Below are 19,893 nucleotides of genomic sequence, written 5' to 3'. Positions count from 1 at the left end.
ACGGTGGGACGGACGGGGCGGGGCGCGGTGGGACGCGGACGGTGGGACGGACGGGGCGGGGCACCGGCGGTGGGACGCGGACGGTGGGATGGACGGGGCGGGGCACCGGCGGTGGGACGCGGACGGTGGGACGGACGGGGCGGGGTGCGGTGGGACGCGGACGGTGGGACGGACGGGGCGGGGCACCGGCGGTGGGACGCGGACGGTGGGACGGACGGGGCGGGGCGCGGTGGGACGCGGACGGTGGGACGGACGGGGCGGGGTGCGGTGGGACGCGGACGGTGGGACGGACGGGGCGGGGCACCGGCGGTGGGACGCGGACGGTGGGACGGACGGGGCGGGGCGCGGTGGGACGCGGACGGTGGGACGGACGGGGCGGGGCACCGGCGGCGGTGGGACGCGGACGGTGGGACGGATGTGGGCGTTGGGACGCGGGCGGGGCACCGGCGGTGGGACGCGGGCGGTGGGACGGATGCGGGCGGTGGGACCCGGATGGTGGGGCACGGGCGAGACGCAGCTCTCCCACCAACGGACACTCAGCCCTTGACCGCCATGCGTCAAGCCTTCTGAATGCACTCTGGGCAATATTTGATGCTGTATTTGCGCGAATTTATCCTCAAGTCTGACACCCACGCATCGTGGGGCATTGAGGCTGCCTGCACTTGCTTTGAGGCTTATTGGACTTTCCGTGGAACGGATGTGGACCTTTGGGTGCGCTCATTTGCAATTTAAAATGCTCCTGTTGCAATCCCCATGACGAGAAGAGATGCTGACATGCCATCAAGACATCAGTCGAGCCCACTTCCGATGGGCGGCAGAGGGAGGTGTCAGCCGTCCTATGGACGGCGCGGTCAGCTGGGCGCCCCGGCGCGGCGCGGGCCGGGTCGGTCACGTGACCGGGCCGGTGCCGCACGCGTATTTTGAATTCACCATAGGGCTCAGCCATTCCTAGAGGAATTCTAGGCACCTTGGAAAAAAGCGAAATCGCGCTAGGGATTTCAGCCGATCTGGCAGCTCTTCCGATGCCACTGGCGCGCCTTTTAATCCAAAGCGCCTTTTTCGTGTCTCATGTTTGCTCGTTTATTGCGGAGGCCTATATATGCTTCAAGATGCTGGAAAAGGTTGGTGATTAATAAGTATTTCCATTTTAGGTGCATGTTCTTTGCAAGAAATACAGTTGTTGTTGCTGTTGTTGTGGGTTAGGGCGCAAGAAATACAGGTATATGTCAACTTTAGGTCCTAACTATAACTGTGACGCTGTTGATACAAATCTGTAACAGCAAAAAAATTATGTTTTAGGTTACGTTAGGTTGTAAGTTTTAGGATGCATTGTAGGTTTGTAGGTAGTAGATTGGTAGGTTATAGGTGAAAAGGTAAGGTTAGTTCAGGTTTGATTATGTTTTTCTTTTAGTTACGAGACATATAAGTATCATTTTTGGATTCAGGATGTCAAATAATGGTCGGAAACACTAAATTCAAAATTAACTAATTTTGAAGCGGGGACCTCCATGTGTATCGGCCAAATAATGTAAGAATATGAAAAAAAATTATCCATGAAATCTGCTTAGGACTTAAACTTGACATTTACCCACATGGCTATAGGTATCACCAGCAGAATTATAATCTTTACATAATTTTTAAAAAATGCTGTAAGTGAAGATTATGAGTCGTGTAACCATTGTTACTATATTGATATTAAATATTGAATAGGTACAAGTCCGCCACCAACTTTATGGAACATTCCTTCTTCCAACAGGATCACTTCCAAGTAATCTGGAAGGCTGATGCCAAGTACATCTTGTGCGAGAAGCTTGATATGATTCCTGACCTGGAACCGGTGAGCATCAAATATAGCAATTTGCTTAAAGCAATAGCAATTGCTGATGATGGCAATTTCAATTTGCAGTAACACATATTATATGTAATTGGTTTGAGCCATGTTGCAATCATTTTATAAATGAAAACTTCCATTTTTAAAATGGAACTATCAACTTTCCCCACAGGCTTCGGTAACAAAGTTTTATCAATTGTGAATGACAATATTATTGGTATGAGTGGTGTGTGCGGTGATCTGTATTTGAATATAACGCGTCTTGTCACTAAGTATTTGTCATCTGCATTATAGCTGACTATTACGGTAATACGATCGTGCATTGGTCCCAGACAAGAATACCCCAGTGAGACCTTGCATTATTTCGTTTCAGGAGTTGATGGAGGGCACCACTGTGGCCTACCGATATCCGGCGTCAAAGGAATCGGCCCTGCAGTGGATTCAGCTGTACCAAGAGGCCGCCAACATCCCCCTGACGACGTACGACTCCATGTCGAATGGCCAAAGGGTGGTGTACTGGGTGAGAGCTTTAGTTTATGAAATACCAGTTTGGGCTCGCCGTGTAAAGCTCGGCAGGGGGGTACTTTTGCCCGAGCACTCGACCTGTGCCCGCCAATGGAAAATTCTGCTGGTGCAGAGCCTCCTGAGGGTTCAGCAAAGACCCGCCGTATGAAAGCCTGTCGGGGTCTACTGACAGAGGGCCCGGCGGCCTGGGCTCGCTGCATGAATCCCCAGCTTGATGCCGCGTACTGAGGACCAGTCATCCAGCCGTCATACCGGGTGTCTCGGAGGACTGGACGGGCACCTACCAGCGGGCCCGCTAGATTTCGGGAGGGTCAGCTGACCCCTTTGTCCCCCTGACTCCTCCCTGGGTGCGCCACTGCACCCAGTAACTTTTACTCTTTTATATCGCAGGAAGGTGCGGGTTAATGAAACACCATGATCAGGGTCAGTTAAAAAGGTAACGTTTTTAAATCGAGAAACTTTCATCCTCATTTAAATGACGGACTAATGAGTGGCAATTGATTTCATCACTTTTGTTAATGTTGTCAATTTTTTTTTCAGGCCAGGCTTCGTTGTCACCACGACGTCCCAGAAAAGCCGAGTCGTCCGAGGAAAAACCAATCCGCCAAGGACACCGGGTGCCCCCTGCGCCTGAAAGTGACTGTCGCCAACATTCCAAAACGGCAAGTTTCTCACCGTCTTTTGTCATTGGCACCTTTTACCAGGGCTGCGGAGTCGACCCAACTTTAGCCAACTCCGACTCAGTGGCGGCGGAAGGTATTCTAGGATAGGGGTGCAAACGATATTGAAGCGCCCCTTCCCGCTGGGCGCCCCTTACCATATACACGGCTGCAGTAACACAAACAGTGAAGAGACGTTTAATACGCCCAAGCACTAGGGGTGTAACCGCCCATACGGACAGTGCAATTTTACAGGCCCCAATCTAAGACCTCCCTTAACATTCATATGTTGTAAACCGCAAACCGCCCCCGATAAATGTTACACAAACTAATTTCCTCTCGCATATCGGCCATCAGGCGCCCCTTTTTGTCGCATGGAGCCTGCAACGCTATAAGCCCTCATATGTTCGTGTTGGCGTTCGGAGGCTATCGCCTTCAAAGACGTCTCCATAAATGTTTCTTTTTCGTCCCACACACAGGCATGCAGGCGCCCCTCTTCCGCATGGCGCGCTTCTCGAGTGGCTGCGCCCTCCTAGCCTTTATCACCTGGCAAGATTATATTCGACAGGGTCGGCCGCGGCAGCATCTGCCTTTGTTTCAGATAAGGATGCCCTCCACTCTTCAGCATATCAAAAGATACTTTTCCCCCGTCATTGCCACCCTCTTCGTGACACAAGTGCCTTTATCAGTTGCGGTGTCGCACTGCTCAGCTTTATGGCTGCCGCACCTCTTAACTTCCTGCCTCCTCTACAGATTTCGAGGCGCCCCTTTCCATAGCTTTAGGGTGCAGCTGCCCCCCTTGCCCCCCTGCTTCCGCCGCCACTGCTCCGACTCCGACTCCGGCCTCACAAAATCGACTCTGACTCCGACTCCGACCTATTAGTTCTGGAAAGCATTTATTTGGCCCTTTGGTTCACCGAACCAGTGCAGAGACGTGAACTTCGGGAGAAAAGAAAAGGCTGATCAAAATCGTAGGTCGATTTTGTTGTCTGACCACTTTGGATCATCGGGATAATTGCCATTTTGCTTTCACCAGACAACAATTTCACTTGATGAAAGGCGATTTTCGGACTACATGGCCGGAGTCGGTAAAATCTTATCGACTCTGGCCAAGAAAAAAGATCGACTCCGACTCCGACCAAAACTGTTGACTCCGACCGACTCCGACTCCGACTCCGCAGCCCTGCTTTTTACAAACGCCTTAGTTGATCAAACGATCAACCGCAATTGAAAAAAAAACTACATATTTGATGAAGGAGTTCGCTGCCGAAAAGATTTCAAGTCGCTATCTTTCTTAGTTGTGCCAATCTTGGCTCAGAAAACTAAAAACGGTGATAATCCGAAACATTTCACCTCGCTCGTTCCTTGCCTCAAAAGGTTTCTTGCTGGTACCTTATAAAAGTGCGTGGAAGGAGCGGAATTTCTTCTGAATAACACCATCGTCTCGTGTTTTTTTTTATATTTGTTGACGAATCCTCCCTTTCCAGGAATAGGTCTACAGACCCATGCGCGGCTTACGAGCTACGGGTGACATGTAACAAGAAGCCCCACAACCACGCCGTGGACAACGCTGCCGCTCTGAGACATCGACGCGTCTCTGAGCTGACGAAGGCCCGGCTGATGGAGCTGTTCCAGCACCACCACTCGCCCTCCACGGCGCTGGAGACCCTGAAACTACAGCTTCAGGAGGAGCATGGGAGCGCCTACCCGTCGGTGGCCGCAGACCGAGCCATTGTCCCAGATAGGATGGCCGTCTACTAGTAAGTTTTTAACAGCTTGATGCAAAGCCACACTGCCACAAGTTAGCAAGTCTGTAGGGACAGTATCTGAAATAATTAGACTTTCCCTATAAAGTTACACATGATTCTCATATATGAGATGCAATTGATCGTTACACGGAGCAGAGATGATAGGGCTACTCAGAAAAGAAGGCCGCATGTCTGGGATATGTGGTTGCGATCCGAGACTGATCTGGCCATTGACAATTTTTGGGTCCCCTATTGCAATCTGCCTGTTTTCGTGTCACATCCAGTTCTACTGTTATCTATGAATTGTGTTGTGCTAAAAACTCGCAACATTTTACGCTGCGATAAATGCACTCTGGTTTAGTAAAAGCTATCGATAATCATATTACGTACGCCTATGTGTCAGGGTCATTTCCGTTTTCCTGCTATTCGTGAAAAACCTGAAGGGGAATGGCGTCTAAACGCCCCCCTTCCGGCCCAGCGCAGGTTAACATTATTTTCACCTTGGATTTGTGTAATTCAATGCGCTGAGGGGTAAGCTATATTTTGATTGGGACGAATCAGGAACAAGTGGGACAGCTGAAGCTTAACCATAAGTACACTGTTATGCAATCGGTATTTTATCACAAAATGAAACTGACCACCACTTGCAGCTGGAAGTCAATTGACAATGCAATGTGTTTTCAGCCTGTACTACAAGCACTGTCGGGAGCGTTACCCAGCCTCGACCCAGGAGGAGACCATGGACCTCATCCGCCACATGAAGGACGTCCGCACGGCGGTCTCAGTCGAGGACGGCGAGACGGTGATCGCGGCGGTGACGCCGCTGATGGAGCGCGTCCACACGCTCCCCGACGCGGGAGAGGTGGTCTTTGTCGACGCCTCAGGAGGGATGAACCGGCACGGCCAGCGCGTCTTCCTGCTGATGTGCTGGAGCCCGGCCGGTGGTCTGCCTCTCGGTGTCATCGTCTCCACCTCGGAGACCGAGGCCGTGGTGGACAAAGCCTTCCGGCTGCTCGTCGGGATTTTACCAGACGGTACGATATACCTACATTTGCCATGAATTCCCATATCTGGCGGCTAAACTCTGAATTGTCCAGTCAGTTGTGCATTGGTGTATAAAATCCAATATCGTGTTTGACCGAGAATGCTTCTTTGACAGGCGCCTTTGGCGGGCGTGGAAGGCGCGGCCCTCTGTGCTTCATGACGGACGACTGTCAGGCCGAGCGGAACGCGCTGTCGGCGGTGTGGCCTGAGGCGCGGCTCCTGCTGTGCACGTTTCACGTGCTGCAGGCCGTCTGGCGATGGCTTCACAACGGCAAACATGGCATCGACAAGCAAGTGAGTAGTTTCTACTGGGAATGAATTTCCGTTCATTTTTGTCTAATTACCCCTTTTTGAGAAACACAGAGAGCGAGAGAGAGAGAGAGAGAGAGAGAGAGAGAGAGAGAGAGAGAGAGAGAGGGAGAGAGGGAGGCACAGAAAGAGACAGAGACATAGAGAGAGGGAGGGAGAGAGAGAGAGAGAGAGAGAGAGAGAGAGAGAGAGAGAGAGAGAGAGAGAGAGAGAGAGAGAGAGAGAGAGAGAGAGAGAGAGAGAGAGAGAGAGGCAGGCAGACAGCTGGGCAGAGGCAGGCAGAGGCAGGCAGTCAGGCATAGACAGACATAGGCTGGCAGTCAGGAATAGACATGCAGTGATACTGGTCTAAAGGCTGTAAAAGAACGTAAATGAGTTTGATTAATTTCATCTCAAACACCCCGTATATTTACATTTACCTTCACCCTTCACCCTTCACCCCTCCCGCCTCCCACACTCGGATACCAGTTAAATTGTGCATTTTCTTCCAGCACAGGCAGGCTATCATGGCACTAGCCAAACAGCTCGTGTACGCCAACAATGAGGCGGAGATAGCGACGACGATGGAGCTGGTGGCTACCGAGTGGGGCGAGCGCTACCCACTGCTGGACCAGTACCTGCAGGGTTTCGCTGCCCGCCGTCAAGAGTGGGCGCTGTGCCTCCGCACGGATGTCCCCACCCGGGGACACAACACGAACAACATCGTGGAGTCCGCCTTCAGAGTCCTCAAAGACTCTGTCCTCTACAGGTCAGTCTTTATTCATATGTTTCACCTAATTGCGGTTCAATAAATAAAACAGTTAACCTGGCGTTCATAGACAAACCTGTCTTTTAACTAAAGTTGATTGTAAAACTGTTTCGGTGACCGGAGGTATTGCAATAGATTCATTACTATTTTAAAATATTTCAAGTTGTAAGGTTGCCCAAAAGTGGCAAATGTTGAAGAAATGTCAAAGTTGCAGTTACAGACAAATTCCAATTAATAAAGACAAATAATTGGAAAAAAGCCAAAGCAGGGGAGTAGTTTTTCCTTTCAATATAGGTCGGAGGGCTGAGAGTGAGCCGGTAAAATGTTCTCGAAAACACCATCAAAATCCCTAGGACTGTGCAATTCTCCCCAGTGTCTGCCAAAGTTCAGAGCCTGAAGCCCCCGAAACGGAATTGGACCATACATCCCTTCGTCAAAGACGTTAATTACTAACTTGTGACTTTCATAGATTAACACGGATTAACTTGTGAATATCACGGTTTTACATTTCTGTTAACCCTACATGTGGAAGAAAAACAAACTTTCGCATTTCGGGTAGGTTGTGAAATTGTTAGTTGTGCTTTTGGTTGCTCTTCTGAAAGCCTTATTGTGTCCATACGCTGGCAGTCTACCGTTAATTATAGCTGCAAAGAAATTGTTGAAATATTCGCTTGACACGCGCTGTTTTTCCAGGACTCGTGCGTTCAACCTGCTGCAGCTGTTTGATTTCGTCACGGTCCAGCTCAGCAAGCACTACGCCAGGAGGGCGTGCGACGTGGCCAACGGCCGGCAGCGGGCGGCACTGCGCCGGTCCGCGGCGGCACCAGCCAAGAAACGGGCACTGTGACGCAGGTATTTTGCATGACACGAGAACTGATTAAGGTCACATAAGACAGCTCGTTTTCCAATGCTGGTCCCACCCGTACTGCCACATGGCTGTGCAAAGTGACCAATGCAATCGGCGCGCCCCTAAGCACCAATAAACCACATGGCTGTGCATTCACACACAAGAGTCTGTCACTGTACCGCTGTGCCACTGTAGGGCCGCGTGGTGTTGGCGCTGTGTGCCACATCTCGTGACTCGTTTCGCGTTTTTTTTTTTCTTGTTTCTTCTTTTTTCCCTTTGGGGGTCTGTTTTAAAAGGCCAAGCTGACAGTACTGGGGCGAATGAACAGGTTCGGATTTTCGTACAAGTAACCGTCCGTCAGTTTATGTTGTACAGTCTGTCTTAAAAGTCCGCGAAAAAGCAACGGTGGATCCATCAAGCCTGACCGAGGAAGGGCCTGCTCAATTTGAGTCATCAAAGCAATTGATATTCTCGTCCATTCCCCAGGTCAATTGGTTCGGTGACTTTCAAAGTAAAGCAGGCCTTTCTTCAGTAAGGCTTGATGGATCCACCGTCACTTTGCGCGGTACTTTTAAGACAGACTGTACATACGAATTTTACAGGATTTTATGTGTTGCCCCTCCCACAGGTGACGGAGTTCACCTATCAGGTGAAGTCGCTGACGTCGGTCGGCATCACCTACCTGGTGGACCTGAACGTCGGCGCCTGCACCTGCAGGATGAACCGGCGGACTGGCGGCTGCAAACACCTCCGAGCCGTGCGGCAGCAGACTGGCGCTGTGCCGGAGGCGACGGCGACAAAGGAGACGCGGAGGGCCTTGATGGACATCGCCATGGGGACCAGCCAGCAGCTGCCAGGCAACTGGTTCGACCCTCTGGTCGCCGAGCCGTCCACCTCGTCACCTCCTGGCCCCACGCCCGCCAGCGCCCCCGGAGTCGCGCAGCCCCAGCCGTCGCCTGGTCCCGAGGAGTACGACGACGACGCAATGGACTTCGAGGACCCCGCCGCTGCGGCGGCGGCTGTCAGTGGAGCTGAGCAGCGACGCTCAGATGACCGGACACGCCAAACCGTGGCGTTCATCCAGGAGTGGGCAGCCTTCATGTGCGAGGCAGTCGTCCAGGACGACACCTGGGAGAGGGCTGCCGCTGCCTTCCAGCAGAGGTGGGGCCAGCTGCCCACTGCTGGCCGCCAGTCCGCTCTGCACCAGTTTGGGGGTGCGCAGGGCTGCCGGCGGAACGCCACCCAGATTCCGGTCCAGCCGACCAGCACTGCCCGTCGCACCAGCACCAACGTGCGGGGTCGCGCTCGCTGGCCCGCTGGACGGCCGTGCCGCTCCGCGCGCACCGGGGAGCACGGCTACGTGGCAGCCTCCGCCAGGCGGTCGGCGGCGCCCCACAGCCTGGCCACCTGTGTTGACCAGAACCGCCCCCTGGGGCGCTGAGTGGTAGAGGTGAAGTGGGGGTGACCGGGGCAAGTTGGTGCCAGGGGGGGGGTAAGTTGGGACGGAAGGGATATTTCCAATACTTCTCGACAGTTGGCGTTCAAACTTATTTTGTACATGCACAGTAACGCCGTCTGTTTGTCAACGTGGTGTCGGCGCGTGCTGAGGTAAGTGCTGTTAATAATCGCTACAAATGTGTTTCAGGTACCAAAAGTGATTTTCTTGCTGTGAAAATATTCTCTTCTAGTGTCGTTGTGTGTGCCTTTTTGTTTGCCGCAGGAGTACTGCAAACGTTTGTGTTTTGTCGTTAATGCCCGCATGGATTAGCGATGATTGTTCATGTGAAACATGAATAAAAATGTGTTTAGATAAACTGTTTTTCCTAGTGTACCAACTTGCCTTAGGCCCTGGCCCAACTGACCCCCCGCCGCGGGGTAAGTTGGGACATTGGAGGATGGCCGCTTTGATCAGATATGACACCAAGACGATGCTACCATCTCTCTTATATTAAGTCTTCTTTAAAAGATAAAGAAATCAGATCTCAGTTAATAGCCAACAAATAATGATGTATAGTTATACCGAAGTTATGACGCTTCAAGCAATAACTGGCTCAACTAGCGTTAGCGGAATGACGCAAAATTAGCAGGTGACCAGTGACCACTCCCAGTTCGCTAATATGTTTGCATCATTAACATACCTTCCACTATAAGCACGGTTTCTCAATCTTAACATAAAATATAACATCTTTTCATGTAATTTGCATCTCTAATATACCCCAGTCAAACTTGCATCACTAATGTAGTGGGGGACTTCTTGGGACGAATTAGTTTCTAGGGACTTACACATTTATGCTCATTTCCCCACATTTGTCGCCAGGGGGAGAATTCCACAGAATTTTCCGCTAGGAGTGGCTGAGCCCTATGGTGAATTCAAAATACGCGTGCCGCACCTGATCACTCAGCCGACCGCCGGGCCGCGGCGCCACTCATGTGTGGCCGACAACGTGACTGTTTTGCGGCGCGGCCGTCGACCGGCGCACTATCTCGACGGGCGGCGGCGGGGGCGGCGGCGGCGGCGGCGGCGGCGTCGGTGACGCTCGCGCGCGCGCAGTCCACGTGCGGTGCGTCGACGTTCGACGGCGGCGACGGTCGTCGGTCAGTGCTGCGAAAATGGGCACGGCGGCGACACCAGCGGCGAAAAGGCCGGCGGGATAACCAACGCACATGACCTGGCCGGTGTGGTGGTGTGCTTGGCAGCTGCAGGCGGGCTTTGACGGCGGTCCCGGGGGGCGGCTAACCGAGCCGCGTGAGGCTCCCGGACCTCCGTTCTACAGCGCACGGGTGAGTGCCAGTGGAGCCGCTGCTCACTGACAGAACATGTGTGCATTTATTTTATACAATCTTATGCTCCATATACACGCAAAGTGGCATGAAGTGAAACTCGCTATGGAGTCAGCAGTGGCTGATCCAGAGTTGATAAAACTTAGGTACTCTTGAGCTTAAAGGTCACCTTCATAGGACTGCGAGAGCGTTCCTCCAGTTTTGAGAGGTCGTCTCTCTGAGGCGGGAGAATGTTTCGTCAAAACTGAGAGGACTTTCAAGCAGAGCTGAGAGAGCGGCCTACAAAGCTAAGAATCAACTTCTAAAAGGATGAATCCCATGTATAAATTGGAGTATGTAGAATCTCAGCCGTTTGCAAAATGCAATTACTTGTTTTCATAATAAAACAACTAGGAAGTTTGCTTCATTGTGGTTTCTCATGAAACGTTTTTGATTCTACAACATCTTGAATAGCTCTGGCGCTGCCACAAATTGCATGAGGATTGTAAAATAAGGCAACCATTATGAGCAAAAATGATTTAAATAACAAGTGAATTACGTGTGATTGCGATTATGAAATGCAACTTGAGTTTTGTTCAAGACATGGCACATGCATAAAACCTGAAGAATTGAATTGCACTACTTGGTAGCTTGATGCAAAGACCTCTGTTAAATGTAGGGGAGAGAAGTCATATTGCGCCTCTTAAATGCGCCACACTTTCCTCCTGCCCAAAAATCGATTCCAACGAATATTCGAATGTGTTACTTCACCACCAATAACTCGCTCCTCTTCCGGTCCACGGGGGCAGGTGAGGTGTCTCAGCTTTCTCGCAGACCATTTTTGTGTGATTTTCTCTATTATTTTACGCATTTCAATTTTCGACCTTTGCTATTGTCATGGTCCTATTCTTAGAGATAGTGATTCAACTAATTATCATTCTTAAGTTCGTTTAATGGCAGTTTTTAAAGCTTCTCACCACTGTGGCTTCGCTGTTGCCGCCATATTTCAAGCTCATGAAAAATGTGTTCCATTCGTAATTGCGTCCACCCTATTTGCGCCCTATTCTTCAACCCAAAGAAACAGCATCTGGTGGTTGGGACACAGTTTATTGAGCACTTTGATCATTAGAGCGCTTAACTTACCATTACCTTAGCCTTCACAGCATAAATGGTTAATGGGCTGAGACGTTCAAATAAGCTACTTAGTTAGGCGGCAAACTTTTGTTTTAAATAGGTCGCTTTAACATGAGAGGCATGGGCGTTTTTTGATGGGGGGGGGGGGGGGTGGGAGGCAAATGTTGTCCGTAAATGCGCCATTTGCAGGTGTGTCGGAAAACTTTTCTCTTGTTAACCTTCGCCCTGGTGGGGGGGGGGGGGGCCATTTTGGCCCCCCCCTGTGGTTTTTCAGCGATAACTCAGAAACCACTTGAGTTAGCGCCCTGAAACTTTGTATAGCTGTTTATTCAACATTTTTACATCATGTTCTTTTTTGGGGGGTTCGGGTCAGGTCAGGTCAGGTCACAAGGTCACCAAAACTGACACCACCTCTAAAAAAGTTCAAAGCTCTCTCAAAGGCACAGCTTTTATCCGATCTATGTAAAATTTACAGTACTTGAAGATGTCACCCAGCTCTACAAAATGGCTATCTCGGATTTTTTATAAATGTGACCTAAGGTCAGGTCAGGTCATCGCTGCTCCCCATTATAAGTCAATGGGAGAATCGAAAAGTAGTTGTTTTTCAGCTAAATCGGGCGTGATTGTTCCTATATTTCGTTATTGAAGTGTCTTGGGTCAGCAAATCACAGCCCATGTGAAACCATTTGCTTGTGACCTCGCTGAGGTCACGCTAGGTCATCTCCCTGGTCACCAGAGGTCACCAGCGGTTTTTCTGCACTTACTTGTTATTGAATAGAGATAGAGACTCCGTTCGACGTTTATCGTGTTTGTCTCGTCAATGCGGATCGAATGATATGCAGCATGACCTATTTCGGTAAGGTCATGACCTTGACCTGAGGTCAAATTTTCAAAATGACCTTTCGAGGTCAAACTATATATCATTCGACGCGTCTCGACGAGCCAAGCACGATGGTGCATGAATCGTTTCTCTATTTTCTCGTGAATGCATGCTATAGTTAAAAACATTTTCAACGAAATTTGCCAAGTTGACCTTGCATGACCTCTGTAGGCCAAACCGTTGAGCTGAGGTCAAATCTGACGAGCCTTGGCGAAAGAGCTTGAAAAGAGCTATCGATTGCTTTTTTCCGCGGCTCTCTAGCTCTTCTAGTTTCCGAGCTACAGCGGAATATGTCCGGCAACACCGAAAACACTGAAATTTGACCTATGATGACCTCTAGCGACCTCAATATTGACCTTAGCGAAAAAATGACCAAAATACTTTCGAACGTACTTGTTATGGGCTTTCGTTTGCTTTTTTCCGCGTCTTCCTAGCCCTCTTCGTTTTCGAGTTAGACGGGGGGGTCATTTTGGCCCCCCCCCCACCAGGGCGAAGGTGGCTCAGACCCACACCAGGGCGCGGGTTAATTTTTCTGGATGTGATACAAATTGGGAGTTGCTATTTGATGCCAAAAGAACTAAGGTACAATTTGAGATATCATCAAACATGACAGCTGGTCAACTTAGCCGCAATAGGCCGATATCCTTAACCCTCGCCGGCACAGGGGGGGGGGGGTTGATGCAACCTCCCCTAAGGTTTTTCGCGAATAACTCGCGTAAAAAGCGGCCGGTCGCGACGAAACTTTCAGTACCCTCGCATTGATCAATTTTACACCTACCCTGAAAATTTCATGACCCTGACCCAAATGACCTTTGACCTGTGACCTCTTTTCCGAGACCATGTTTGGCCGGAATCGCGATTCGGCGTATGTCGGCTCGCATCAGCCGCGCGTTTGCAAGCTTTTCGTGGTTTCAAACGTTCAAACATTCAAACACGATAGTGAAGGTTTCAAGGCGATATCTCCCACCGTTTTGCCGCAATCGCCGCGGAAAATTTGAAAAAGTCTATTTTTCCGAAAATTTGACCTTTGACCGGTCAAAAGTAGGTCAAATGTTGACCTAGGACCAAAAAATATACCACCAATCGCGAGATCTCGGCGAGAGCAATCCGTTGGTCTTTTCCGCTAAGCTCTACGACGCTCCGTTTTCAAACGCCAAGGGGGGGGTCGCACCAACCCCCCCCCCTGCATGGGCGAAGGTGGCAGATCGCCGTTTACGGGCGAGGGTTAAAACACTGAAATAAATTCATAAAATAAAGATATTTGCTGTAAAAGAGATTAGGTGCAGATTTGGTCAAATTAGGTGCACTCGCCGGATAGCCTGTCGTGAAAACGGCTAATATGATTCCTTTGAACCAGCTCCGTGACCTGAGTGGCTCTGACCTGAGGACTGAGGTCAACAACTTAACCCTAATTTGACCTCACCCAAGCAAAAAGTATATCATTTGGCGGCGCCTGAACATGAATAGCATGCTGGTGCCAACTTCTCGGCTCTGCAGCTGTTTCTGGCGAAGTTATATGTCAAAAACTGAATCCATACTTTGGGGTAATGTACCTGGCCTAAGACCGGAGACCTTTGGGTAAGGTCACCGGTTGACCTGAGACCTTAAATCACTAGTCTTAGTGTCTCGTCACGGCACACATACTCCTTTTTTCGGGAGACTCAAGCTCAATTAGGGGAGAAATAGTGAGTGTGGTCCCATCCACCCCCCCCCACCCCACCCCGCCTGGACATACCTACTAGAAAAGCGATAGTTCCAGCCAGATATTTGCTGTATTTTTCCTTCTAGGTATTCGCCCTAATGTTATTGTTGGTTTCTAATTTTCACTAGCTGATTGTTTCAGTGACATTGAGTTTCTAACAAAAATAATGCAATGTATACCTAAAGCGTTTTGGTCACTGAGAAGACCATCAAACGGTACATACATCTGATCTCCAGCGGCATAAATGTGATCTGATCTGCCCGGCGTCACCGGTCTACTGCGCCTAATCGCCGCACGTTGCGATACACGTGCCACCGGCCTTAGCTGCGAGCGTGCCCACGCCACGAGTCACACGTGGCACTGTTGGGAATAAATGTTCACTAAACATGCAAGGAAGTTCAGACTGAAGTCCTGAGGTGGTTTACACTACCTTGATTTCTAATGTTTTGTCATAATTACCATTGGTTTTATAATTTATATACAGCATGCGGCGCAACATGAATATTTTATTGTATTTTGTATTGAATGGCGTACTCTAGAGGACCTAGAGGCATTGGCTTGTTTGTCTCTGTGTGGGGTGAATAGTTGTTACCAGCGACCCGTAGAGGTTGAGCCGTTCCAATACCTGGCCTTTCTTCCCTTGTTCCTGTGTGGCGCCGCTCCTACCTGGCTCTGTTGACTGTGCACTCAGTGCAGCCGTGGTGAATGAGCATGCCGAGTGCAGGGTCGCCGCGGCCTCTCCGGGGCCGCTCGCCCCGACTCGGTACCGCTGGACTCTCCGGGGCCGCGCTCGCCCCGACTCGGTACCGCTCCCGTCGGTCACGTTTGCCGGCCACGTGTCGGCGGCCGGCGTCGGCAGCGTCGACGACCGTCGGTCCGGCTGCCGACGCGGCGTCCCGCGGCTCACGGCTCCATTATTGACCAGCCGCGCGGCCAGCTCCAACTCGCCGGGCCGGCAGTGCCGCCTTCCTCCGCCGGCCGGGACCGGAGTGAAATGCCATTCAGAGCGGGTGCGGGCCGCGCGCTGCCGCGACAGGAATACGGCGCGACCTCTGAGCAGCTGCCGCCCCCCCTCCCCCTCTCCCGGGCCCCGGACAGGGCCGCTCCGCTGCCCGCGCCGAACGACTTTATCAGGAGCCACGCCGCTCTCTCGACGCGTCTGTAGCGAGCGGTTCAGGCGGATCCATTATCGGCCGTGGAATTTTACAACAGATTGCAACTTTTCTGCTGCTGAAACAACATCCCCTACTATTGTTTCTGACAAATCGATTCGATGTCACGCCATAAGAATTATTTCGAATGGCATAGTCCAATCTAACCAGCTATGACGACCACGTTTCTCAATATGATTCTGTGAGTTGTGCTTCAATATAATCCAAGAAGTGTGGTACATTGCAAGTAACATGTTAGTATGGATTAGCAATAAATGAGCTACGCAGGGCGATACATTGTTGAAGTAAAAGTCAGCGACGAATTCGACGGAATTATTAACCCGCGCACCGACGGGGGTCTGCGCCAACTTAGTACCGACGGGGGGGGGGGGGGCGGATGACCGCCCCCCCCTGAGATCTCGAGAACGAAGCAAGATAGCGACAAGCGGTAAACGGCATCGGATACGCACGGACAAGGTCTACAATTTTTACTAAGGTCATTTTCAGGTCAGGTCAAAGATGACGTCACAGGGGTCGAAAAAGTCAAAATGGCGGCGCTAGATATGGAGAGGGTTTTTCTCGAATAACTTTCGAAGTAGTCAAGATAGGAACAAACTAAGGGCGTCATCGTGATCCTCTCGTCAATCCGCATCGAATGATATATATGTTGACCTCGAAAGGTCAAGGTCAAAGGTTGACCTCAGGTCACGTGACCTCGAGGTCATCATGTATATCATTCGATGCGTCTTGACGAGCTGAACACAATGAGACCATCCGCGCGGCTGTATCTTGTTCCTGTACGGAGTTATTGGCAAAAAACCGCTGGTGACCTTTGATGACGTCACATGACCTCACAGCTGCCCAACAGCAAAACGGACCTCAATGTAGTGAAGGTTGATCGTATATGAAGTCATGTATGGTATATGGGGCCATTCCGACCCGTTTTAGTGGTAAAAACAGGGAGTTGATTTTTCCCCCATTGACTTATAATGGGGAGGTCGCGAAATTGACCTGACCTTAGGTCACCGATATCAAAATTCCGAGATATACAAATTGTAGCTACCAATGACCTTATAATATCCTGCGACTTTCAAAGGCCTCCGACATCTACTGTAGCTCTGGCACGGTGACAAAGTTACAAAAAAGTGACTTGAGGTTGGGTCATTCAATGTGACCTGGTGACCTGACCTTAAAAGGTAGGAGGTTCAAACTTGCACACCATGTGTAAAATTGATGAAGGTATAGTCATACCAAATTTCGCGGCGCTACGCGCCGCGGTTTTCCCGCTATTCGCGAAAAACCTCAGGGGGGGGGGGGCGGATATCCGCCCCCCCCCGTCGGTGCGCGGGTTAAATTATGCAAAACTTTATGCGCCAAACACTCGTACATGAGCATCTCAAATTGTTTACATACTATCATCTTTTTCGATCGATCGCTGGCTATCGCCGAAACCTCCTGCACACGAACGAATTTTACATCTTATTTGTACCCAAAAGTTGGCCTGTTTTTAGTAATTATGTCCATGGTGAGAGCAGCATGTATGCCAAGTTCGAACTTGACGAGCATGCGCATTGATCGTGTTGGGCAGATGCTCGGATGCTTTTTGATCAGTATTTGTGTATTTGTGCATGCCCCCGTTTTCAAATGTAATGGCGTAACATTAACAGTTTACCCTGTGTTTTGTTACAGGGAAGTTTGGAGACGCCGATGGCAAATCCACCTCCTCCGGTAAGTACGCTGTTCATCGGTGGATGCAAATTAATGCCATTATCTGTAACTCTAATATACAAATAGCCGTTAATATGAAAGTCGATCATTGCAATGTACTGTCTTGTAATTAGATGTCTTATGGTACTGGTGCAGCGTTGCAAGACTTGCTGGAGATTTTTCTCCCGAAGGTTGATTGCTTTTCGCTTTTAATGACTAAACCGCAGGTGAAAGTTTATTCAGTTTATTTATGTCGTAGGGAAAGCCGCATAAATTGTGATAAAAAACAACGACGTAGAACTTACATAGTGATTCCTAATTAGCATTCCAATACACGAGTGTCTTACACACTTGATAAACTCCAGAAAACAAGGTCTTTACTCATTTGCTTCCTTCCGGACGAGCCCTTTTCGTTTTACAAACACTATTTGACGATTAGCAGTTTGGTTTTCGTTCGTCGCCCGACGCGCGCGACAGGCGCCAGCATCGACGTGAGTACGTGTGCGCAGATCGAGTCTGCTTCACCAGTTTGACTCTAAGCTATAGTAGGCACTTGTCAGCCGAGGGATGCCGAAACATTATCTTCTGGTCGCGGTCGCAACCATTCTTTGGACAGCCGTGCTGGTATCCTGTGTTTTCCGTGTCGTGCGGGGGGGGGGCGTTTTCACCCCCTCTAACTCGGCTCCTAGGCCACGCAGTTACAGGCAGTAAGCGGCAATCGAAAGAGCGTCAAAAATAATGACGGAAACATTTCGGTCACTTTTTAGGTCAGGTCAAAGGTCAGGTAACCAGAGGCCATCAAAGGTCAAATTTCAATAATTTGGAAACTGCCCACGGCTAACTCGGGAACCAACAGAGCTACAGTGCCGCAGAAAAGCGCATTCGATAGCCCTGCTACAGACCTTTCTGATTATAATTCTCAGATTTGACCTCAGGTCAACGGTTTAGCCTTCAGAGGGCAAACACTGTCAAAATAGCCGTTTTCCCGAAACATGTTTTTCGACAGTAACTTTTGACTCAACAGAGCCACGACATTACTTTTGGCAGCATCGTGCTCCGCTCGTCGAGACGCATCGAATGAACTATTTGTTGACCTTTGGAAGATCATTGGGAAAACTTGACCTCGGGTTAAGGTGATGACCTGACCGGAAAGGGTCATGCTGCATGTCAGTCGATCCGTATTGTCGAGCTGAACACATCTGACGTGTTGTCATCGCTCTAGCATGTCTTTATCAAAAGTCATAGACAACAAATTGCTGGTGACCGTTCATGACCTGAGATGACCTCAGGGGCACACAGGGGGGCCACAGGTGCATTTTTTCCGATTCAGTATGTCAAGAAGCGTAGTTCAATTTTCTCCCATTGACTTATAATGGAGAAGTCGCAAAATTGACCTGACCCTAGGTCTAAGATATTAAAAGAAATCCGAGATATACATTTAATCCATACTGTTACTCATATCAATCGCTAAAAGTTTCAAAGTGATTGTTCAGTCAGTGTAACTAAAGCGAGCCTTGGAACTTCTTCTGAGGTAAGGTCACTTGACGTGACCTGGTGACCTGACCTTGAACGACCCGGGTCTGAAATTTTCACAACATGTGCGGAAATGATGTATGAACAGGTGTACTAGAAACGGCAGTGCTGCGCCCCGCCGTTTTTGATATATTCGCGAAAAACCTGAGGGGGGGGGCGTTTTTACGCCCCCCCCCCCCAGCACGGCATGGGTTAAAGAGGAGTAGAGTAGAAACGCCAGCTGAGTCACGGCGTGGGTAATAACTAACTGTGCGCTCATTTACTTTGCGCAGTTAAATATCTTTCAGAGATTTGAAAGCATTTGACTTTTTTTCATTGCTTAACCCTCGCATGTGTGCGGCGTTTGCCAGCTTCTAATGTGTAGGGGGGGGGGGGGTCGGTTGGACCCCCCCTTGCCGTTTGGCCCCTGATCGAGCTAGAGCTTCACGGAAAAAACGAGCGTGTTGCCCGCGACGAGAGGAAGCCGATGATACCCAATTTTAAGGTCCTAGGTCCTTGGTTGACCTTCCAGGTCAGGTCAATGACCCAAAGTCGGGAAAATCGGGACCTGTTAGAAAGTCGTAAAGTGTGGCTGCTAAGGGGTTTTTCGGGGTGCTGATCACGAATATCGTGTTAGTTTTGATCACAGATGATGTCTTGAAGCATTTAGACCAGGTCGGGTCAGGTCAGGTCAGGTCAACCAGTAGGCGTCGTGATGGGTATTCGTAGTACGTGTCAACCGCCTCTGACAGCTTCGTAACATGTTACGAAGTCACCAAAACTACTTCGTAAATGTTCAAATGGTTGCTAAATTCGAATTCAGCTCCAAAAACTAGCCTAGAAACATGTAAAACTCGAAAAAGTGACCCGAGGTCACCCGAGGTCACCAAAGGTCAATGACCTGACCTGACCTTCAGGTGACCTTGTCACACACGGGAGTAACATCAAATCACATGTTTGAACGTTTGAAACCACGAAAAGCTTGCAAACACGCGGCTAGTGCGAGCCGACATACGCGAAATCGCGATTCCGGCCAAACATGGTCTCGGAAAAGAGGTCACAGGTCAAAGGTCATTTGGGTCAGGGTCATGAAATTTTCAGGGTAGGTGTAAAATTGATCAATGCGAGGGTACTGAAAGTTTCGTCGCGATCGGCCGCTTTTTACGCGAGTTATTCGCGAAAAACCATGGGGGGTCCATCCGACCCCCCCTACACATGCGAGGGTTAACCATAGACTTGAAGTTTGCCTTATAAGCATGCTATTTTTGACTAGGGACTTCAAAAATGAGCTCAAGAGTACGTAAATTGATTTGTTCAGCTACATTGATGGATTAGA

General features: G+C 50.0%; 2 protein-coding genes across 4 annotated transcripts in view; both read left to right on the top strand.

Moving 5' to 3' along the window:
- LOC122369030 (putative uncharacterized protein DDB_G0277255) overlaps nt 1-19,893 on the top strand; it is a 59,623-nt gene that overhangs the window by 9,324 nt on the left and 30,406 nt on the right. For 2 of the 3 annotated variants that reach the window (XM_043343393.1, XM_043343394.1), the window contains exons 3-4: nt 10,409-10,492; nt 17,028-17,066. In XM_043343393.1, coding sequence (XP_043199328.1) covers nt 10,409-10,492; nt 17,028-17,066 — 123 coding nt within the window. The remainder of the gene's footprint in view (nt 1-10,408; nt 10,493-17,027; nt 17,067-19,893) is intronic. The other variant, XM_043343395.1, reaches the window with a different exon arrangement.
- LOC122369031 lies at nt 918-8,569 on the top strand. Its single transcript, XM_043343396.1, has 10 exons — nt 918-1,121; nt 1,757-1,837; nt 2,205-2,351; nt 2,897-3,018; nt 4,503-4,775; nt 5,448-5,797; nt 5,923-6,101; nt 6,608-6,864; nt 7,558-7,716; nt 8,340-8,569. Exons 1-9 carry the CDS (start codon nt 1,023-1,025, stop codon nt 7,709-7,711), a joined length of 1,662 nt encoding a protein of 553 aa, XP_043199331.1. The 5' UTR covers nt 918-1,022; the 3' UTR covers nt 7,712-7,716; nt 8,340-8,569.

The sequence above is a fragment of the Amphibalanus amphitrite genome, unplaced genomic scaffold, assembly GCF_019059575.1.
Source record: "Amphibalanus amphitrite isolate SeventyFive unplaced genomic scaffold, NRLGWU_Aamphi_draft 001000F_arrow, whole genome shotgun sequence".
In the NCBI taxonomy this organism is placed as follows: domain Eukaryota; kingdom Metazoa; phylum Arthropoda; class Thecostraca; order Balanomorpha; family Balanidae; genus Amphibalanus; species Amphibalanus amphitrite.
This window is presented reverse-complemented; position numbering and strand designations above follow the sequence as displayed.

Excerpts from the sequence above, each read along its gene's own strand:
- LOC122369031 (XM_043343396.1), top strand. The coding sequence starts at position 1,023 with ATGCCACTGGCGCGCCTTTTAATCCAAAGCGCCTTTTTCGTGTCTCAT. Across the intron at positions 1,838-2,204 it reads TGATTCCTGACCTGGAACCG|GAGTTGATGGAGGGCACCAC; the intron begins GTGAGCATCAAA and ends ATTTCGTTTCAG. Across the intron at positions 6,102-6,607 it reads AACATGGCATCGACAAGCAA|CACAGGCAGGCTATCATGGC; the intron begins GTGAGTAGTTTC and ends ATTTTCTTCCAG.